This window comes from Toxorhynchites rutilus, chromosome 2 (assembly GCF_029784135.1).
Source record: "Toxorhynchites rutilus septentrionalis strain SRP chromosome 2, ASM2978413v1, whole genome shotgun sequence".
Classification (NCBI taxonomy): domain Eukaryota; kingdom Metazoa; phylum Arthropoda; class Insecta; order Diptera; family Culicidae; genus Toxorhynchites; species Toxorhynchites rutilus.
The window spans coordinates 235297383-235321662 of NC_073745.1; the positions used below are offsets into that span (position 1 = coordinate 235297383).

A 24280-nucleotide genomic window follows, 5' to 3' on the forward strand; every position below is an offset into this window, starting at 1 on the left:
TTCGAGAACCTAACCATCGACCGGAAGGTGAAGAACGGCAAAAATGGATGCTCCGTCAGTGAAAAAGATTACAAGCGCGTAGTTAAGCAGTTTAGACGTGATCCGAGAAGTTCGGTCCGGGATGTCGCCAATAAGCTGAATTTGTCAAGTTCATTCGTCCAGCGGATCAAGCAGCGGGAGGGCCTGCGTACATACAAGGTTCAGAAGGCTCCTAACCGCGACGAAAGGCAAAACATGGTGGGGAAGACGCGAGCCCGGAAGCTGTACACCGAAATGCTGACGAAGCCGCATTGCCTGGTAATGGACGACGAAACCTACGTGAAAGCGGACTTTCGTCAGCTGCCGGGCCTGTTGTTCTTCTCCGCAGAGGACAAATTCAGCGTTCCGGAGGAGATTCGCAAGCAGAAACTATCCAAGTTTGCCAAAAAGTACATGGTGTGGCAAGCGATCTGCTCTTGCGGAAAGCGGAGCGCCCCCTTCGTGATGACCGGCACGGTAAACGGGCAGGTTTACCTTAAGGAGTGCCTACAGAAGCGCTTACTACCACTATTGAAGCAGCACGAGGGCCCGACCAACTTCTGGCCGGATCTCGCTTCGTGCCACTATTCAAAGGACGTGTTGGAGTGGTAAGAAGCCAACGGGGTCACCTTCGTGCCAAAGGAAATGAACCCGCCCAACGCGCCGGAGCTTCGCCCAATAGAGAAATATTGGGCGATTATGAAGCAGGTCCTCCGGAAGAACCCAAAAGTTGTCAAATCGGAGGCGGACTTCAAGAGAAAATGGATTTCTGTTAAAAAAAAAATTACAACCTGACGTTGTACAGAACCTTATGGACGGGGTAAAGAGGAAGGTGCGAGCATACGGGCTTGGGCTCGAAGTATGAATAAAAAGAAAATGCCAAAAGTTGTTTAATAGTTTTTATTTTACTGTCTAAAATTTTCAAAAGGATCGGTCTACTGGGCGAATTTCTACAGCGTTTTTTCCGTGATGCAATTTGATGTGACACACCCTTTATATTAGACCCATATTTTTTTATTTGTTTCATCAGGGTGGCCCTATTCATTTTATGGTGGTCCGAAAAATCAATTTTTCCTCCTTATTTCCAAAAATTACCTTTTTCAAAAATTCATAACCTTTGAACGACTGTACCGATTCAGATGATCGACATATCAAATGAAAGCCAATTAGCTAGTCTCTTTTTGAAACATATTATACGCGCAGGAATTTTGGATTTTGTTCTTGTAATTATTGATTGTATTTTTTTATGGTTTCTATAGTTTTTTCATATTTTTTTCATATTTTTTATTGAAAGCTATGATTTTTTTTAGATAACATATCCAAAACTCAGAGATGCGTTATTTTAAACATGAAAGCTCATTGGCTTTAATTTGGTATATTGATCATCTAAATCGGTCCAGTAGTTCAAAAGTTCTGAATTTTTGAAAAACCACCATAAAATTAATAGTAATTAATAGTAATAAAAAAATAAAAAAATATGGGTCTAATATTTTACGATGAGGAATAAAACTACCAATTTTCATGAAAATCTGACAATCACTATATCGGTCTGGCCTGTTTTCAATTTTGAACTGTACCCATTCTCACCCCCACTCAGTGTAAATAAGAGATTATTTTGAAAATGTTAAAATTCGTATTGACTCATCTGGCAAGAATCGTTCTATCCAATATTTACAATTTTAGTAGTTCTGTATAATGCTGGGCATGATATTTTTCCTGAGGTGTTATTTGATGGCTATTTATACATCAAAGTTTGATGAATTGTGTCGTCTAGTTGCAAAACCGGCCAACTCCAAAAAGACAAATTCTACAGGACAGACAAATTTTACAGGAAAGACGATTTTCTGTTGCATCATGCCACCTGTTTTGCAGCACATCATGATTTTCGTACGCGTGTTTTATAGGGAATTGATCGATATTGGTGCTGTTTCTCGCTACCAATAAGTGGAAAAATGTATCTAAGGTCTAGAAAACCGATTTTTTTTCTAAATTGTGGAGTTGGTCGGTTTTGCAACTAGGCGATACAATTATTAAATAATAACTATTGATACTACAGTTAAGTATTATGCATTGGAAGTTGTGGAAATATGTCACCTATTAAACGACTCACAGCTTTCCGAAATATTCGCAATATTTGTCAAGATATTATCAATAGTTACTTTCTCCATTGTTGATCCAATTTCACCACCATAACCCATTTTGATCGTTCTACACTTTGAGCGTAATATATTTGAGGGGGTTCCTTCGAAAGGAACAACATTAATATAGATGGATAAATAAATATTTGTTTCAAAAAAATATAAAAATCATACTTTCTCAACGCACCTCGTATTCATTTCATTACTGAAATTGCAAGTTGATGCTTTTACATTTAAGAATGACACGACGCCTAAACAACCATATTCTAGAGCTGAAAATGATCAAATCTGTCTTAGCATAACCGTAGGAAGCTGTAAAAGTGCCCTTCTTGGGTAGGCACCTTCGTATTTTCTTGTTCTGAGTCCAATTTATTGATCAAGTCTAAGATCTGTTCACAAAGATCTATTAGTCTCTTTGTAATAATACGTGTTCATAAGGTCTGTACAAAAAATATAATAGATGAAAGATAATACTGGCTTTTTAGTTATTCACAATTAGGTCGATGATTCTTAGTCGATTATGCTGAACGCAAAAATCGAGTCTCAATTCTTGATTTTGGGTAGATCTTGCACGTAAATATGTAGTGGCTTTTATCTGTTCTGCATGAAAGTACGAAAACACTGTAGAGCCGCGGTTCGATAATACTACACTCTTTCGCACTTAGTTTTCGCCCTCAATATTTTTCTAATCGTAAGGCTAGAAGTTTGAAGCAAACATACGGAATGGATAACATTTGTACAGTAATATTTGACAGCTGGTAAATGTCGGATTGAGATTAACTTGTATCCCTTTCTTCTCTTAGACAAACTGAATTCATGATTTGTGTGTGCTTCGAACTTCTTTGTAAGATAAATTATTAAAAAAAAACTATTTTTCCCTAAATGACACATTATTTTGCATTTTCTCTTCTTTCATTACCGCTCCCATCGTGCGCTCGTTCTCTCATCGCGCCCACCAATGTACCGGTACCGCTCCACGTGTGACCCACACCATTTTTATTACATTGTTGATTCAAACAACAATGCGCAGATGCCAATGCTGGATGGCCTTCACGTGGATCTCGGCCGCGTTGCTATGCTGTCCACCGCTGCTCGGCGACAACAAGGCCGTTTACAAGAAAGACATCCACGTCTGTATGCTCGAGTGGGGCAGCATGGCTGCCTATAGTGCAACGCTGGCAATCCTGGTCCTGGGGCCGAGTGTAATCTCGATCGTCTACAACTATGGCTACATCTTCACGATGATGCGTAAAGTGCGATCGGGAGCACCGATTCATGATAAGGAGTACGCCACGGCACTGGCCGAAAATCTGGCCAATCCGAGCCACTGTATGTCATTTGCATTGGTGTTCTCGTTCTGGGTCTCGTGGGGTCCGTACATCGGGCTGCGGATCTACGAGCTGGTGATGAAAGAACCGTACGATAACACGATGATCCAGTTCGGTGCCGTCTGGCTGGGAATACTCAACTCGTTCTGGAAGATCATCATCATGACGAGCATGTCGCAGCAGTTCCGCCTGCTGGTGCGGTTGCTCTTCCTCACCATCTGCTGCAAGACGAAAGGACGACTGCAGGCCGAGCTGATTGGGCTCGATCCGGACGACTAAGGCGGCATCAATTCTAAAGCATCACAATCAACTGGGTGGGCAGATTAACATAATTTCACTACAATACAGTTGTGAGTGATAGCCATCATCTTCCGAGAAGAAACTGAGAAAGGCATGAACATGCCTGCTGGAAGTGACTTCTTTCGAGACACAATGAAGGAGACAGACAGCCGAGAGGAAACTTCAATTAAACTATTGTAATTTTATCAAACATACTAACTATTTAATTACTACAAAATAGGCTAGACGCGATGTATAAGCGATTGGAATAATGTGAAAAACATTCAGAACAATCATTTTTTGCAACAAAAAAACGTGTAGGCATATCTACAACTAGGAGTGCAACGAGAAACAGTGTTGCCATTTGCGAGGAATTGTTGTAGACCAAACAAGTCTTATCTACAGTTTTGTTTTCTAATATTTGTATCATATTCACATAATTCGACATAACAGAAAGGCGCTATGTATATCATAACGCAGTATTAGACGCGCAACTAAGTTTATGATGTTTTTTTTTTCCATTTTTTTCATAAAAATGCAGCTTTTCACATGTACCTTTGTGGAGGCGATCTGGCGTAGGGGTAACATCCATACCTCTCACGCTGTAGGTCACGAGTTCAATTCTAACTGCCGACATTCTTCCAAAAATGGAAGTAAAAGTGGCAAACCAACCAAAATTGTTGAAAGTCACTATAATACAGATAAAAAAAAACATGTACCTCAATTATTATGGCAACACTGTTTATTGTTCCACACACGCACACCTACATACAAAAAAAAGTAATAGCAATGTAGTAGCTTCTCTTCTTTATATTGATTGTATCAATTTCTAAATGAGAAGAAAACTAACATGCTGCAATTACATCAGTTACACAGAGAAGTAATGTACGCATAATAATACTTTTTAGGCGAGAAACATCAACCCACAAGGAAGTTATGAGCACTAAGTAAGAACACCTTCAGGGCGTAACACAGAACACAAATGAACGAGCATGAGACAACACGCAACTATAACAAATGTAACAAGAACAATATAACGAAGCAAAAGTATGCTGGAGCAGAACTATTTTCTAGATTTTGAAAGAGTGAGATTAGTTCAAAACATAAAGAAACAAAAACTACGTTAGAAATATTTCCTAATCCGTGAAGAAATAAATAGCGAGTCGTAAAGGGTAGCAAGAATCAGATGAGAGCAAACATGTGCTTCAATAGCTGCAGCAAGTTGTTAAGTATTCTTTTAGTTAGAACCCCGTGTGAACGGAAGAAGGGAGAACTGGAAAGAAAATATTACGTTTTGCAAACACCACAAACACAGTTAATTGTTTGCGAAAACAGAAGCCGAAAAATTGTTAAACGGCCAAAAGCCAAAATAAACGTGAATTGGATAGAAATTGTTTAGTAAACATATCCATGTAAATATTTCACAGTAAGATGAACTGAAACAGTGAAATCCCAAACCAAAATTTGTTCAGCGATTAAATATTTTGTATCCAACGGAAAAGTATATGAGAACATGGTTTTGCTAATTATAAACACCCACTGTAAATAGAAAAGTTATTCAGTAAGTCAACACTGAAAGATAGTTATGTAAACACGATAAACTTATTTTCTATGGCACAATGCAATAGTTGTGTAATTAAAACTATTGTTTCGTTTTCGGTGAACACACATTCATTAAGAGCAACTAACTCGACTCAAAATTTTAAAATAAAATGTAAGTTCTGTTATCTAGTTTTGTAAGATGATTGAGTACATAATGATAATGGGTTTCAAACCGAATAGATAATTTGCCAAACACACAGTTCAGTGTGACTACGCTGGATCAATTTCTCAATACATTGTGAAGAACTACGACTCCGATCGGTGCCACTGAACAGACACGGAACGCTGTTGGCCACACAGATGGTTTGTAATCGAAACATATTGAACCAAGCAATACTGATATCTTCGTGAATCTTGATCGGACAGCAAATATAATTCTTCAATTTTCTAATACATTGAACGACAATCTCAAAGACTTAGGTAAATTGTATTGAAGTCAGTCAGTGAAATATCAAAATTGTACAGTTGTCTCGGAAAAAATTAATAACTGAGTCAACAGAAACTTCTCAGGTTTAAAAGAATTCGGAAGAAAACGACGTTAATTTTGCAAACAATAATTATACAGATGAGAACAACCACATTTTTCAATAGAAAAGTCTAATCAGAGGTCAACAAACACGCTATGAATGAATATTTTCAAAGAATTTCGCATGAAAATTTTCAAACAAAAATTTGTTTTGCTAGCCTAGCAATTTCAATATATCAGCACAATTTTTTTTTTGCATATTGTCTTGACTTATTTGGTCTGGACTCCCTTTTTTAAAGAAATATGTGATTTGTTATATTTTTAATTATGATAGATTTTTCGGTCTCGTGGTTATGTAATTACAGTTTCTGTGTTCAGCCCTCAGGTGCATGCTGTATCATATTCGATCGTAATGTTTCAGAAGCAACTGATGCAACCACACAGAATTGAACGAAATATTTGCAAACGATAATGAAAAATCAAGGGTTATGTTTCATCTAGGTGTGCTTGTACAGGGTGATTCAGAGAGAACACGCTTCTAGTTATTTACATTGTAAATTTATTTTTGAAAAGCAGTTTTTATCTCCTTCGACATGGGTTAAACAGGTACGATTCTTCGTCCCTTTGCCTTAATGACAAGCCGCATCAGTTTTTGGAAGTCTCACAGTCTAACACGCACGGCGTTTTGTGGATTTTCGTCCCATATATTTATCAAACGTATCTTGACTGTACGCTGTAAGTTGGGAAATACCAGGGGACTTACTCCCTGGTATTTCCCAACTTGGCCTGAAAATAACATCAAAAAACCGCAACTTCGGAGACATTAACGTTCCAAGAAGAACTTTATGCCGTCTCAACGTAGGTATTCCTTCTTCTGTAGGAGCATTGTACCACTGCGACCATTAGTTTGATCTATTGTAGTGCACTCCAGTTTGCTATGTATGCAGTGTCAGTTCGTTCCATCACTCAGGGAATAAGTGATAGTTACATCAGGACTTTGCATATCCCCCCACGAAGGTATGACTTCCTTTATGAAGTTCCTTACCTGGTTTGGCTCAACAGACCAAATCTTGTTAGGCATAAGAATGCCCTTTCCAAGAATACGCAGTCTTCGCTGAATTAGTGTACTGCATTGACACAGTAAATGTTTCGAAGTCTCAGCTTCGAAATTGCAGAAACGACAGTTCTCATCTGTCAGTTTTCCGATTTTTTAAGGTGATACCTGCTCGGACAGTGTCCGGTCAATAGACCGATTAATGTACTCAAATCTGCTGAGTATTTAGGTTGCGTGTTATTCTGTTGCAAGGTGTAATGAGTAATTTGGATTATCTTGGTGTTGATTGAGCCCTCCAGTTGGCTTCAATCATTGATATTTCCCAGGTTTTGAGCTCCGATTTCATGCCTGATGTGATAATCCACAAAATGGCTCAGGCCCGACGAATTTAGTTGAAGATCCTAATCTTGCTAAGAGATCGGCTTTTTCATTACCTTCTATACCGCAGTGACCAGGCACCCAGTATAGGTTAACTTCGTTAGTAGCAGCTAGTTGTTTTAAGGATAAAATACATTCCCAAACTAGCTTTGACTGACATGTGTATGCTTTTGCTGCATTAGGAGCTGCTTGGCTATCTGAGTAGATACAGATATTGGCATACCTGTATTTTCTAGTCAGAAAAATATTTAAATATTTGTACATGTTAGAATAACTTGTATTTCTGCTTGAAAAACTGTAGGCCACTCTCCCATTGGAACTGACATGTCGATTCCTAGTCCAGTAATACGAGCTCCCGTAGATTTACCGATTTTAGATCCATCGAGTTTTGGAACCACCTTCTTCCCATTCGTTGCGATTGAATTCAATCACTTTGAAGGGAACACTGAAGTTAGTCTTTGTTTCCACCCAGTCTTCATTCATGCTTAGTATAGTGTTCAGTGGAAAATCTTTCAGGATTTGTAAATGCCCTGTGAGATCTCCTTCTAGAAAATGTTTCATACGTTTCAGCCTAAGAGCAAAAAGGTGCACATATCGGTGCAAGGGTAGAAGGTATAAAAGAGCATCTAGGGCTTTGAAAGGTGCGCTAGGCATTGCTCCAGTTATTGATAAGCATGCCAGACGTTGTAGTTTATCGAGCTTTTTCTGAGCTGATATTTGTGTAATTTTAGGCCACCACACTAGCGAAGCATATGTTAGTCTGGGTCTCACAATTGCCGAATAAAACCAGTGAATCATTCTAGGTTTTAGTCCCCACTTTTTCCCGAATATACTACTACAACTCCAGAGCGCTGTCTGGACTTTAGATATTGCTTACTCCAGTTGGTCGTTCCGATTTAGTTTTTGGTCAAGCATGACACCTAAATATTTGGTTCGTTTTGAAAGCTCCAATTGTACACCTCCCAATCTAAGAGGTGGAATCTTATACTTTCTTTTTTTGGTAAATGGAATTATGACTGTTTTTGAAGGATTAACACTAAGTCTTTCCAAGTTGCACCATGTGAGTGTGTAGTTAAGGGCTGTTTGCATTCTATTGGGAATAGTATATTCACATTTACCCCTCACTAAGATGATTATGTCATCAGCAAAACCAATGACTTCGTATCCTAAATTAGCCAGGTTATGAGGAAGATCGTCGACAAGTAGTGACCACAACAGAGGAGACAGAACTCCTCCTTGAGGGCAACCTATAGTTGGTTTCGTTGTTAGAGTAGATCCTCCTAATTTAGCTGTTATTAGTCGGTTGGTTAGCATGGCATGTGTCCAGTTGGAGATGCACATGTCAAAACTACATTTTTTCATAGCTTTATTTATATAGTTGTAGGATGCATTGCCAAATGCTCCCTCAATATCAAGAAAAGCTGTAAGTGAGATTTCTTTAGCATCAAAAGACTTTTCTATTTTTGAAATTAACGTGTGAAGCGCTGTTTCAGTTGATTTATTTGCTTCGTAGGCAAATTGAAATTTGTTCAATGGTCTCCTGCGTCATTTTTATTAGTAGTACTCAGTTGAGATTTCTTCCAAATACCACGCCTTGAATGTATTATGAATGACAAATTCTAAAACACGCATGAAAAAAGTCCTTAATGTGGCCGTACACTATTTGCCCGGAGGTCACATTTGACACTTTTTGACAGATCAAATTTGGTTTGATATTTGTACAAACATTATTTTGTTTGTCACTCGTTGATTATCGACAGTGGCAAACAATGTCAAACATCGAACATGGAAAAAAATGACTGAAATATTTAAGGTAACCTAACCATGTACCAACGTGTTTTTGGTCGAATATGTTTAATCAGTACGCGTTGATCAAACTTTATCTGTCAAAATTTATTTATTTGTTAATTCACCAACGGGCTTTAAGGCCCTAATGATGTAGCTTACTTCTAAATACGAATATTGCATTACATAAAAGTCGTCACATAGTCATAACATAAACCAATTATCACATGGCAGTTCCATCATTAAAAAAAGAATTAAATCTGTCGAACAGCCTGGCTACTCTGTTAAAGAGTCGTTGAAAACCACTGAATCCACCGAACCGAATATAATTCGTGCGTAGTACAGGCAATCGTAACATCGAATTATTACGGAGAGCTCGAGGTTGAACGTTGATATTGATGTTTTCCAAGAGAAAGGGACAGTCTATGCGTCCATGCAAAGCATCAGCGATCAGTAAAGCTCTTGCTGTGTCTCTACGAATCGACAAAGATTCCAAGTTGATCAGCTGACAACGACTCTTGTAGGTCGGTAATCGGAAGGGGTCTGTCCATTGCAATACGAAGTGTATATCGCACGAACCGTCTTTGAACTGATTCCACTCTTTCGACACCGTTGTTGTAATGAGGAGTCCAATCTGCTGAACCATACTCTAAAATGGAACGAGTTAGAGAGCAGTAGAGGGCTTTAAGGCAGTAGAAGTCCGTGAAGTTTTTGGCAATCCTGAAAATGAACCCCAGAGTTCTGGACGCTTTATTAACCATGAACGAGATGTGCTGTTCAAATGAGAGTTGCGTGTCCAAAATAACTCCCAGATCCTTGACTTCGCTAACGCGCTCGACTACCGTGTCGAACAAAACATATTTGTATAATATGGTCTGTCTCGTACGCGCAAACGAGATAACAGAACATTTGACGGGGTTTACATCCATTCGGTTAAGAGTGCACCAATCAGCAAAAGCCTCCAGCTGTCATTGAAGCGACAGTCTTCTATTGAGCAGATCCGAAGGTAAATTTTCAAATCGTCTGCATATGATAGTCGTGGTCCTTTCAATTACCAGATTTACGTCATTGAAGTCATTGATCCGCGATGCGGATTATCCGCGAAAGCGAGTTCCTTAGTAATTCTACAAACCTTCCCGAAATTTGTCAGTGAGTGGTAGGGTCGCTCTCTTTTGTTTTGGTCTTGGCTTTCACATTATTTGAACACTGGTGTACACGACCTTACAGATGGATAGTTCAATAATTTCTGTATTGATGAAACATAGTTTTCATGCTAAAATATCTTTTTTCCGTGTTATCCGCGATTTTCGTTATTCGCGGATAATCGGGGTTCTACTGTATTTCTTTTTGTTTATGGACTGGGAACATATGCGATAGCTTCCAACAGGTCGGAGAAACACCACTGGCCACGGAAAGCTGGAATATGTGAAGCAGCGGAATCAACAAGTCATGCATGTGTGTTTTGAGAAATGCTGATGGGATTCCGTCCAGTCAGTCGGATTAAACGACGTTATGAGCTTTGAGAATGACCTAGAAATCATATCCATATTGATATCAACTCTACTCAGGGTTTGTCTAGAAAGAGGTATGCAACTAGCGGCATGGTCTTCGATATGGTCTACGCTCAATTGTTCGTCGGTGAAAACACTGGCGATTTTTCCTGAAAATAGGTTGCAGATATCCTGCTGGGTAGATGCCACGCTTCCGTTGAACGTCACAGAGGATGGCAGGCCCGCTTCATGGCGCTGCTCGTTCACAAAATTCCAAAACTGTTTGGGACGTGATTTGAGTTTTCTTTGTATTCCACACTGGTAATGCTGGAAAGATTGCTTTGCAATAAGTTTATATTCCTGATTGATTTTCGCATAGTGGCTTTGGAGTGTTTGTGTGCGATGTCTAGTGAACTTTCTCAATGCGGCCTTCTTTATGGATTTTAGTCTTCGCAATACACCGGTTTGCCATGGTTTACGGGATGCATGGGGGCACTGCTTCTTCGGCACATATCTGTCGATAACATTTGTGAGAACGTTGGAAATTGTTAGAGCAACGGAGTCGACGTTATTGGTGTCTAATATGTCGCTCCATTTGAAGCTAGATAGCAACTGGGTGATACCATGATGGTCGGCATTGCGGAAGTCTTTGAAAACGGCTGTGGCTGAAACATCGAAATTCTCTAACAGCTTTGTACCAACGATGACCATCAGGGGTGGATGATGATGGGTTAGTTTCTCAAGAGGAGCAGGAGCCTCGCATAGGATTGAGGCTGTATCCTGCGCACTTTAGAAGCAGAGATCCAGACTACGATCATTCTGGTTGGAAACGTGGTTGATTTGCGAGAGAGTGGCTAAGCTGTAGTTGTCCAGCAGAAAAAAAGAGTTGGGGTGGATAACCGAGTGACCCAAATCCGGATAAAGGAATCCGTCGTGAAATTTGTTCCACGAGATCCTAGGAAGATTAAAGTCGCCCATCACAATGACTTCATCGGTTGCTTTAGCGACTTCCAGAACAGAGAAAACCGATTGGGAGTGGATCTCAAAAAGTTCGCGTTCTCGTATTCGGTCAGGAGGAATGTACTACGCACTACGTTTGATTGCCGTCCATACTTGCTCCAAGCAAATCCACTGTTGGTTTTCTACAGCTCTCGCGTTGAGTCTAGAGTTCACGCCCACTAAAATCCCTCCGCCTCTAGCCTTGCGACTATTATCGTAGCCGAGCACTTGGTGAGAGAGCGTACGTGAGTCTAACCAGGTCTCCGTGAGAACAACGATGTCGTAGCTTTGGTCAGAGATAGCTAATCGGAAACCATCGACATTGCTAATGATACCGCCGACGTTCTGATAATATACAATGATCTCCTCTTGGTGAATACCGGGGAAACGTTGGAATGTGATGTAGTAGCGGAAACGACGGGGCGTCATGGTGCTGAACGGTATCAACCACACCGTCGATGTAAGCGGCACTGTTAAAGGGACCGATATCAAGAAGCGCAGAAGCTATACTGTATTCGTACAAAAAGAGACAAATATTTAGCTTCGGCCAAATAATTTATGAGCACCATAAGACAAGATATTACAGCTGGCTTCTCTTCTTCTTCTTCTTCTTCTTCAATGGCACTAACGTTCCTAGAGGAACTTCGCCGTCTCAACGTAGTATTACTTGCGTCATTTTTACGTTGCGTCATGCCAAGTAACACGCCTTGAATGCATTCTGAGTGGCAAGCTCTAGAATACGCGTGATCACAGTGCAAGTCGGAGGAAATTTCTTTGACGAAAAATTCCCCCGACCAGAACGGGAATCGAACCCGAACACCCGGCATGTTAGTTGTGACGCTAACCACTCGGCCAAGGGAGCACTGGCTGGCTTCTCAATGCAGGCTTAGAGCTCCCGTGAACGTGAACGCGAACAAACACTTTTTTGTAAAATCAGTCCATATACAAAACGTGAGGAAAACATCTTAAACGATAGAAAGAATTTTTTGTAGTTGAAAAAATATTTAAACACAATTCATATTATTAATTCAATTTTGAATAATTCAATATTTCACTACGATCCAGAATTTCCATCGTGGAATCGAGATGAAGGTGAATTCACGACGGGAACTCCAAACTAGCCTTTACTCTTAGGCGGCGGTGACACTGGATGCAGAAAAGTGGTCGTACGAATTGTATGCAATAGTGAAAGTAAACAACCACATTGAGTTGTATTGGTGTGGTTACATTGCTTCCCCCCTGGGTTCGTTCGAATTCGTCAGCTTCTATCGAACAAAATTGTTTGTTTCTATTCGTACAATCAAATTTTCGTGCGTACTCCGAGCCAATGTAAACTTACCCTTAGGCCGCGGTGACACTGCCTGTAGCTTCTTACGAAAATGTGACTGCACGAAACGCATGCAATCGTGAGAAGTAAAAAACTACATAGAATTATATTGGTGTGGTTATATTGCTTCCCCCTTGCTTTTGTCGAATCCGTCAGCTTCTATCGAACTTTTTTTTTGTTTCTCTTCGTCAGTTATCGTACAAACTAATTTTCATGCGTACTCCGGGCCAATGTCACCTAGGTCTTACTCTTTGACCAAGTTCGAGCAACAGGGATGAACACTCGAGATGTCAAGTTTCTAAATTAGATAAGGTTTCTGAAGACTATTTTTTCACATTTCGTATCATATATTCTATGAATAATTACATTTGGATAATGTAACGCAAAATTGTAGCGTATTTCACAACAAATTGTATTTTTCTGTTATGCTTTATCATGAAAACTAGTGTGAGAATACATACCATGAGCACATTATCTCGAAATGTATTTTCAAATATTATTGGCAACCCTTTAAAATTGACCAATCAGCAGCTGGTCCGAAATCGACCCCCTATGGTCTGGTCTTGTCAATCAAAGGGTTTCTTCCGACAGCGAAGTTGAAAATATCTACCAGACTCATGAATAAATTGGAGGTTTCATTTTCTGCCAATAATGGCTCATGAGAAAACGCATAAAAAAACGTTACTTCACACTATTTACGCTTCGTTTTTCAACCACTTGTGAAAAACTCGTTCAACCTCCACATAGAATGTTCATGAAGAATTTAATTTTCATTCAGAATTTTGATTCTGACGATGTGTTTATTTCTCCCGCCGCAGAGAAAGGGTCATTTTACACAGCAATCAAAAGATGTTTCTAAAATTCTAATTCATATATTTACATTTCTGTCCATATTGTCGTGTTCTCTACTTTAAATACAAAATGACAGTCATGTTTTGACTATCATGGTGGGGAAGTATGCAATATACTATTAAACTCTAAATGTAATGATTCAGAGAATATAAGATAATAAGAACATATACCAACTTTATGGAGGAATAATTGTCTGAAGTTTTACGAAATTTCACAACTATGACATCGTATGTGGTTCGGCTTTTCTTTATGTTGCTTTGGAGAATGAGCTTTGTTTTGTTTGCATCGTTGATATGTTGCTTGGGGAAACATTTTAGGAACGCTTTGAATGCATGAAGCTCGGAGCAAAAGCTCGACTCGATAAGACTCTCTTGATTAAAAAAATACGAATATGAATGTGAAGTGATACTGGTCGATTCGATTTACATAATAGGGCCCATTATGTTGCTAGCCACTCTCTAATTATCAATAGTGGCACACAATATCACACATCGAACATGGAAAAAAATTTGACTGGAATATTTAACGTAAAGCAACCAAGTACTAACAGGCAGTGTTGCCACACGTACAGATTTATCTGGAAAGGTACAGATTTTTTCCGCGTGTGAAATTTCTCATATTTGAACATTTGAACGACTTTGATGACATTGACGGCGCAGTATCGCTTGATGCTGCTGATCTTAAGAGCATTTACAATGCAATAATTGATCAGTTTCATAAGGCCGAAATTCGTTGTGTTAGAGGCGTTTCCAGGGTTCTACGATGGGAATATGCAAGATCTGGAGAATGAATTCCGTACCCTGAAGGTAAAGTTACTCCGTAAGGGAATCACAGTTTCAGAAACTACGCGTCACTCCTCGGCATTTTTTTTCTGAATGTAATCAAAACAAAAATAAGTTTCGAAATCGGCTCAGCAACGATGCGATGGACGTTATTTTGAGATCAAAAGATTTGATTAAATATAGTGGTTATCATCAAATACACGAATGACTTGCAAATGTAAATGTAGTGTTTGTAGAAAAATAAATGAGTATTTTTTTCGTTCTAATAAAATATATTTTTTCTATAACGAATATTTTCGATGGTACAGATTTTTGGAAGAAAAAGTACAGATGAGAAAGATTTTTAACCCCTCTGGTACAGATAAAAATGTGGCAACACTGCTAACAGGTTTGACGAACAGTTAAAAAAATAGACATTCAGTAACTGAATATTTGCTTGTCGTGTTCTGTGTCAAAAAACTGGCTCCGGTCAATCAGTGTATGACCCTAAGGACTATGACAGATTTCACGGGTATGCTTGCTTTGCAACCGTGAGCAAAGTTGCAGCTGGAATTTGCAGTTGTTCCTTTCTGACGATACGGGTAGGTAAGCACACAAATGAGTAGAACAAATGGTTAGGGAAGTAAGAATGATTCTTATTTCCATCATTTTAAGCCCTTTACAGACTAGGGGATTTTAATGTGAAGTATATCAAACGAATCCTAAAGAATTTTCGAAATCCGTTCGCAACAATTTTTTTTTTTCAATTCATTGATTTGTAAAGCTCAGTCGCATAAGTTTTGCGGAGCCGCTAATTTAATTTTTTTACAGAAAATTTCGTCTCAATTCTACATTTAATAGAATTCGACCGAATTCTCGCAGTTTACTCGAGGTTAGAAGGGCAACAACTTTTGTTGGACTGGTCAGGCTAGGGATATAGATAAGGGGTACCGTTGTTTCAACCGAGGGTTGCCATACGCACTGTGTAGCATTGTGCATAATGACCAGGAATAGCGTCTGGTGTCCGACTGGCTGTCGAGGGTGGACGACGGTGAGATGAGGGGACAAGACAAACATACTGATAACGCATTAAATTCCTATACTAGACCGTTTCACAAACACATAGATCGACTGCATATAGCAGATGTCGCGAGTTCCCAAAACGTCTCTGATAGGAAAATAGGGTTGTTTCCCTTGAGCATCAAGGGTATTCAAAAGGTACTCTCTGGCTGCGTAATTATCCGTACATTGCCAAACTGAGTGATCGATGCCATCGTAATCCTTTCTTTGAACAAGATTTATTCTGTGAAAATGCACATCTAGCGAGTAATGGTCGGACATAAATCTACTCATTCCCTGAATTAAGTCACGATTTGCATCCAAGCTTTTGAACCACGCTCTCGAAGAAACATTTGATATAATTGAATGTAACCACCACCCAAGAATTCCAGTGTCGCAATCGGTTTGCCAACTCAAGAGGGAACTATGACGCAAAAATTGGAAAAAATTATCGTATGAAATCTGTCTATTAAACAATTCGCTTTCCGAGGCACCCACTTTTGCGAGAGTGTCCGCCTTCTCATTGTCAGGGATTGAGCAATCTCAGAATCTGGCTCGTTCTTTAGCCTTATGCACAGTTGTAGATGATACTTAAGGTTTCAGCACTGAACACTCTTTTTGTCCTCGCTGCGGCTTCCAGCTTTCGATATTCTCTCGATCAAGGTTTTCTGACTTTCGATAAAAGTTCCCCGAACACTTTGATTATGATCACGAGAGCAGATTTGGCCACATTAAACGATTTCGCTAATTAGACGTACGAGTAGTTTTGACGTACGACTATTTCTTTCACTTCTGTACCGGTATGTAAATTCAAAGTTTCGAAAACGAGAGAGGGACGCCAGAGTTCAAGGTTTTGCACGTTAACCGGCACCTCTTTACCGGCTGAATGGAGTGGTATAATAATCACTTCATTCGAAAAATAAAATGCCAAAGAGTTATATAATTGTCACTTATTGGCCCAAAAAATCATTTCAATAGTTTAAAAATTGCTTTGAAAACAGGCTATTGAAATCATTACAATCTAGTTAATTGATGATGATTGCTTTTATGGTGATCGGAATGGGTTCCCGAACACGGACGCAAAATCAAGGCACTTGGAGAAACTGTCATTGCGAATACATACAGGCTGTGATTTCTCTTACTCGCTTGCAAATGCGCTCGAGCAAAGGAAGATTTGCACATTCAGTTCCCGTGATGTATCCAAGAACGTCAGCTTCCGCGTTGAGTGGTCATGAAAGCTCTCGTATATTATTCTCACGAGAATTATGTATCAAACTTCATCAGTTGCTTTTGCAAAACCACGCAAACCCAACGGTTCTGGACCACCAACAAGTTCGAAATAGTTCAATTTCATGTCAATAACGATTTCATATTCATACTCATCCACTCACACACTAACAAGGAAATCTTTCAGCAGTCATTCATTGAGAATTGATTCAGATGCAATTTGAATCAAATGATTACAAAGCCAACGGCAGTCCTACGTCTACCTTGCAGTTATATCACAGATATAACCCACTTCTAGTTGTTCACTATTTCTTTTTGGATTTTTTTTACATAAGGTAACGAGGAGGAGGATAGGAGGTGGGAAGATTTACGGGAGTCGGGTGTGTTGAGTTTTGATTGTACACTGCGTTTCACAACTATAGAACCACTCATTTTTTTCTGAATTTCGAGAGATATGTAAGAAGTCGGTTGAACTGAAGTATATAGTGTAGGATGTAATAACTATCTTCATTCAAAAGACTGGCCATTTGAACTTTATTGTTGGTTTCAGGTGCGAAACATTCAAAAAACTAAAATCCCAGTGTTTCATAACTATAGAACCAGATGGAAAAACTCTCACTCCTTTACAAAATTAACGTTAATTTCACATGAATTACAATATGTTTCTAATGCGTAAGTCATCTTTAGTTCTCAATCAGATAAGAAAACCAATTCGGGGTGGTTTTTGCGCCAAGTTGCGCCATGTTGTAGTGTGTATCTCGTTCTACGCAGAGGATACTGTTCGTTTAAGCTCTTTAAATCACTCATACTGCTTGTAAGCTGCTTCTTCTATTCGTACGATCACTCCTTATAAGTTCTGTTAATCAAGCTGACCAGTCCAGAATCTAAAGCCCTTATTCATCAAACCTTGCCTTGACTTTCCGCATTTTATAAATTGATGTCAAATTACCCAATTATCATATTGTTTTTGATGTAAAAATAGCAGTAAATGATTCTGAAGTACTTCATTGCACTGCTGACTGTTCATTCGTGTTGATGGTAAGCTCTCAATCAGACCTTTTTGAGAAAACTCTCCCCAAACCATGAAAATCCCATCTCCAAAGTTGCGCGTCAAAAACTAATGTGGAAGCTAATGCCATGGGTTTCACTATTCCAGGAGACCTTCTCTAATAAAAATAAATCCTACTTGAATAGAATTTCTTCATACTGGAAGGACTTACGGAACGTGCCATGTAATTTTTCAACTCGTAACTTTGCAGGCGGCAGTTTGATAGTTTGAGGAAAATATTTTCGAAACGGCCTGGTTCAGATAGCTTTTCATTAACACGATTGCACAGTCAGAAGAGCAATGAAGTACTTCAGAATCATTTACTTGTGTTTTTGCATCAAAAACACAATGAAATTGGCATCAATTCATAACATCCGGAAAGTTAAGGCGTGGTTTATTGAATGGGGGCTTCAGATTTAAGACTAGTCAGCTTGTTTACCAGATCAAAACCCTATCAAGAACTTATGAGGAGTGATCGTACGAATATAAGATGCAGTTTACAAGCAGTATGAATGATTTGAAGGGCTTAAACGAGCAGTATCCTCTGCTTAGAAAGAGATACACACTACAACATGGCGCAACTTGGTCAAAACCTCCCCGGATTGGTTATTTGATCTGATTGAGAACTAAAGTTGACCTACGAATTAGAAACTTATTGTACTTTATCTGAAATTGACGTTTATTTTGTAAAGAAGTGAGTGTTTTTCCTTCGGGTTAGATAGTTATGAAACACTGGAATTTTAGTTTTTTAATTGTTTCGCACCTGAACACAACAATAACGTTCAAATTGTCAGTATTTTGAATGAAGATAGTTATGCTAATATCCTACACTATATACTTCAATTCAACCGACTTCTCTCATATCTCTGGAAACTCAGAAAAAATGAGTGGTTCTATAGTTGTGAAACGCAGTGTATTACTAGCTATTTGACAGGAAGAAAGTGAACAGACATAAGAGAGAATTCTGGTGCTCGACATTAAGTGGCTGATAATGGTTCACATAATGATAATGAGATTTTAGTGATACTATTACTAAATTCATCTAAAAATGATTGAATACGGGTCAGCAATTTGTGTTTCAAGCTTTCTCAGGATAGTAAGTGACATATGAGCAGTCAGAAAAAAACTTCTGGAAAAGAGTACCTTTTCTACACACATAGTCAAAGCATTGGTAAATGTCGGCACTGCACTTTCGATGTGACGACTTCACCTCACGTTGGTAGAGGATCACATAATACAACACAAAACCTTTCCCACTGAATTTTAGAACATTATCCTAGATAAATGCAATAAACCGTAAACAACCAATCACTCACTCAATGTTTTTCATCGTTGTTCAATATCAGTTGCATATGTTTCGTCCAATACTGTACATAAGATTACAGTGCTGTATTTATGAACTCTGTATTTAGTTTGTGAAATATACAGCAGGTGATGACACTTGTTATTCTCTTTGAATATCTTTGTAGCGGTTTTGATGATTTCCTTAAAGAAAAAAATCTGTATACTGTTTTTTCCCTACCTACTTGCTTAAAAAATCAAACAAACAGAAAAACATGCATCTGAGAGTTAAGTAAACAAAAAGAAAAACATTTGTATTACTTGTTTCTAGAGATCACATTCATTTGCAGCATTTCGAACATGTTTAGGTGAACGAGATTGGGTGTGATATATATGTTTACTCATTATCCAATATAAGCATCGACACACATTTCGTACGTATCTGAACGGAATCTTTATAATCCATTGAAAACTTCATAGTTCACAATAATAAATTTTCACTCAATCCACAATCGATTACAATAATGAAACAGCATTTTAAGTAAGATTATCTGGAACTACCAAAACGATCTTGGTAACATTCTCCAGAGATAAAATTTCGAGCGTTGAATTAAATATTGAAAATAAAATGGCAGAGTAAGGATTCGAATTCGATTGATTCATTGCAGGAATTACTAATGTGAAACATGATAGAAATGACTGTTCGAATTATAAATAATTCTAATTTAAATTCCGTTGAAGGCTTATTTCATAGTCAATACGTTCGTCCGGTGGTATCTGGAGAAATTTTAGCCAGCCATTTGATATATAAAGTGGAAATCAACTTTAAGTCAATCTCAGACAAATGCTGACAGTGTATAACGGAATGTTTCAAAATATTACCCACAAAATCACACGATTCCCTTCCACATACCTTGCTCAAACACAATATGTATCCTACAATATTGATTTCCCCTTTCTTCTGTAGACGTCTTTCCGTTAATCACCATTATCTGTCATATTTTGGCATATATGTTTCCACAAGGCCTACGTAAGCAACCATATAAAAACACATGAATCTTATTGTGACAAACCTTACTGTCAACTATCAGATCACTAGTGTATCATTTTTGGCTCTTCCCAGGAGTAAGGAGAGAGAATATAAATATTTAACGGAGCACTGGTGATTGTGGGCCTTTCCAAATCCACGGAAGGAATCGATAACCTTTTTATAACTTTGGCTTCGATAGTACGAATTTTATCAGCATTCAGTCATCGTAGCGAGCTATGGACACTATATAACCTATACGATTACCATGTGTTGTCCCATTATTTAGATAAATCTCCATAACCAAAGCTCGCCCAGTGGAAATGTCACTCATAAACAGATGATCTGAAACATATTTATCGAGAAAATTATTCGATCCTTGTAGTGACAGGCCAACGATGAAATCTATTCAATGTTTCCAAAATTTAACTATATACTAGTCAAGAAGATGCGATGATGTGAGAAATTTACATGCTACTCTATACCCGGCTTGTAGTGTGGATGCCACAATCAAAAGCAAAACAAAAATCGCTAGCAATCATTACAAAAGATAGAAAACTGAACGAATTTCGCTTTCGTAGAATAGATTTTTTTCTCAAGTGTAACCAATCTTCGTTCAGTAATCGTGTGTACATTGTTGAAATATGAACTTTTGAATATTAACGATCAAGGAAATGTTTAAAAAAATCAGAATATATCTCCAACAACAGTCACTGAGTAAAAATGTAATAATAACCTGAATTGCAACGGGGAAAATTACCAATAATAAAGAAATGGTTCAAGTTATTTCATTTGCCGGGCCTTATTCAGCGTAGAATGCGACACCGTTTTTTATTTCGTTCATCTCTGCATGAGTTTCTACCGATAATATTATATACCAGAGCAACCTTTGTATTCGTAGCAGGCTGTGCAGACTAGGTTGTGTGGCTGTATAAAGTAATATTGTAACGAAAAAAATAAGTAAACAAAATCGAACAATGCTCACGTGTGAGTGAACCCAAATGTCAAACGTTTGACAGTTGTTCTGTTGATCCGTTAGGTTTTTCATTCATGAGCAAAGTTTCGTTTGCTGCTTCAAGCAAGTAGCGAACAAATTATTACCTTGTGTAACAGTTTAGCATTACACAGTTGTAAGTGGTAAACAAAGTGTAAACAAACAGATAGAATAAAGACAACAATATGTTTATTTTGAAACATATAAAACAATATCAAGCGTTGGAAGGCGCCTGGAAGAGAGCAGTTCTGTTCACAACACAACTGAAAGGAAATGTTATGATTGAACACGTACATATTTTGTAGAAGCTTCCAAAATTTCAATTACACTGGTCACGCGAAGCTAATATATAAGATTTATGTAAGGGCATGAAGAGAAGAAACTTAAACCATGCATATTAAATGCGTAAATATCGTACTACAAAATGAGAAGCAAAACAAACGAAAATTACGTACAGATAAGCAACAGAGAAAGTATAGACAAGAAACATGTTTTATTTATGATAGAATAAACAGAAGATTAATTACTACAGCGGTGTTTGATTCATTTCTGTCCCTTTATCAGCAGCATGTTTCGGTGATTCGAGCTTTAAATAGTCAAAAACGATGCCGGCTAAATCCTTACAGGCACCAGGGGAAGAGTAGGAATGTTAGTATGACATTCGCCGCCCGGAGGCCAGAAGGGTCGCCTCTTTTGCGTAGTTCCCTAGAGATTATCAAGGAACTGATAGTTGTTAGTGAAGCAAAGTAAGATTCAGGATTCACTATGGTGAGTCATGTGACTAAGAGTTTATCCATTTCTTTCTTTGCATAATAACTATGAATAACAGCTATTACACCCATCTTCCTTAGGGGCTTTAGATCCTCTGCTCTGATTCTCAATAGTTTCAGATTCTTTTCCGGACATGCTACAATAGAGATCCGTTATTCGCAGGCAGAGTTGGAAACAGAAGAATGGAAGAGTAGATTTTCTATGAATAAGAAAAGAACGATGATGGAATTAATGGTTGTTTTCCGTTCAATATGTGAAGCGTGTCGTCAGCACATCATCTAAATAAGTTTCGAAAAAAAAACATGTAAACTTACAAAACAGATAACCATGGATCATTCTAGACTAATAAACCTGTTTGTCACCATGTTTACGATTTTCTCTCGTAGAACAAATAAATAGTCCGACAGGGAATGATTGCCAAATTCATGTTATTTATTTCAGAATCAGTTGTATACAGTTATTGGGTTGTCAGGAATGCTTTCGCATTTTTTTGGAAAACGTCAAAATAATAATGTTTATATGTAAACATACCTTCATCCTATTATATGTGTACCGTTTTGTTGAACATTCGTACGTCATCTTAAAACACGCTTGAGAATTCAATCCCTTCAGAACTTGTTCGCAACTATTCACTATTCTATGCACAATTAATATTACAACAACTTAATAGCCAAGACATATGTAACATGATTGAAACAAAAAATAAAACTTCAATTGAAAAAATCCTAATTGCTTTTGGCAGGCTTCCATTCTACTCGATAGTGGGCTATGCTCCGTCAATTACTTAGGCAGTGTATTATCCGCTAGTCTCCCTAAATCTGATTGAACCCTCAAATATGACGGGTTCCTCTCCGTCAAATCCGTCAAATTTGGGTTGATGAGGATAATCATTTCAACGGGTCCTGACATCCTGGTCCCGCCCATCGCGGCTATCCCACTTTTGTGATGTGTTCGATGGCTGGTTCTCCAGGAAGATGTTGTAATTAAATGTTTCAGTGAAACCGCCAAGTGCTCCCTGGTCTTCTCCGCATTATCCACGTTTTATGTCCGTAATGGACAACCGGTCTCATGAGTATCTTGTACAGGGTGAACTTCGTACAACGACGCGTTCGATTTGATCGTAGGATTATGCGCAATCCGAAAAAAAACACGATTTCCTTTGAGATGCGTTTCCGAATTTTCTTGCTTATATCGTTGCCTGGGACTATCAGCGACCTCAAGTACACGAGCTCGTCCACCACCTTCAGTTCGTTTCCGTCAACAATAACAGTTTTCGTCTGTAGAGTCTCTTAATCTCATGCACTTGGTTTTTATCGCTGTCATATCTACTGCGATTAGCAACGCCTGGTCTGATGTACGCTTCCGCCACTGTTCTAAAACTGTGCGCAATAACGTCGGCGTCGTCGGAGAAGCCAAGCAGCTGAACGACTCTTGCGAAAATCGTTTCGATGCTTGCTCTTCGTGCACCACCCTCCAGGGCGATGTGAACAGCAAACATGATAGATTGGCGTAATTCGAAAGTATCCGACAGTATCCCTGAATGGATATATTATCCTTCCGACATTCTTTAAGAATTCATCGGAGCGTAAATATCGCGAGCTGTGATAATTGCTGCAGTCCAACTTATCGTATGTTTTGTAGATCGGGCACACAATAACATGCATACAAACTTGTAGCATCTTCTCCTCATCCTAGGTCTTGGAAATAACCCAGTAAAGCGCTCCGCCATCTTCTGTAGGAGCATTGTACCACTGCGACCATTAGTTTGATCTATTGTACATAGCGCTCCGCCATTTTCTCTTCCCAAACTTAAAAAGTTCGCCGGTTAAGTGATCCTTGCCAGCGGTTCGACTGTTTTTCATCCCGAACACTGTTTTAAAATGTTAAAATTTTAATGAAAATCCATTTTATTTTCGTCTCACGAAGCATCCGGTACTATGGTCATGTATTGCGAAAGAGTCACAATTTTGAAGTTGTTACTGAATTGCAATGGAATCAACGAGAAAAGACTTTCCAGACAATCTTGGACGAGTTGTTATGGATATCATTATTATATTTTAGATATGGGTATTTAAAAGACTTATTTTATCCTTTTAAAACATATTTTTGCCTAATTGAAAATTTGCAAAATCATTAAATTCGCACCAACCAAATGTTACGATTCATAAAAACAGAAATTTGAAAAATCCGAAATTTTATAATATTTGGCAGCTGTGTGGCATCTTCATGTCATGGCTTCGTTTTTGGACAACGAAGAAAAGTAAGAAGCGTCTCACAAAACACAACACGAAGCTCAGTGTTGACAATGTCGAATTGTGTGGAAAGGCTGCCACATTTACACAACCCGATTGAATTTGACTCGATCAGATTACACAATGTAATATTGTAACATTGTG

General features: G+C 38.5%; 1 protein-coding gene across 6 annotated transcripts in view; it reads left to right on the plus strand.

Moving 5' to 3' along the window:
• The window catches only part of LOC129771129 (G-protein coupled receptor 52), a 96870-nt gene extending 85732 nt beyond the window's left edge, over positions 1 to 11138 (plus strand). For 5 of the 6 annotated variants that reach the window (XM_055774496.1, XM_055774497.1, XM_055774495.1 and 2 more), the window contains one exon: positions 3187 to 11138. In XM_055774496.1, the coding sequence (XP_055630471.1) occupies positions 3187 to 3763 (577 nt within the window). In that variant the 3' untranslated portion in view covers positions 3764 to 11138. The remainder of the gene's footprint in view (positions 1 to 3186) is intronic. The other variant, XR_008742293.1, reaches the window with a different exon arrangement.
• The last annotated feature ends 13142 nt before the right edge of the window (positions 11139 to 24280 follow it).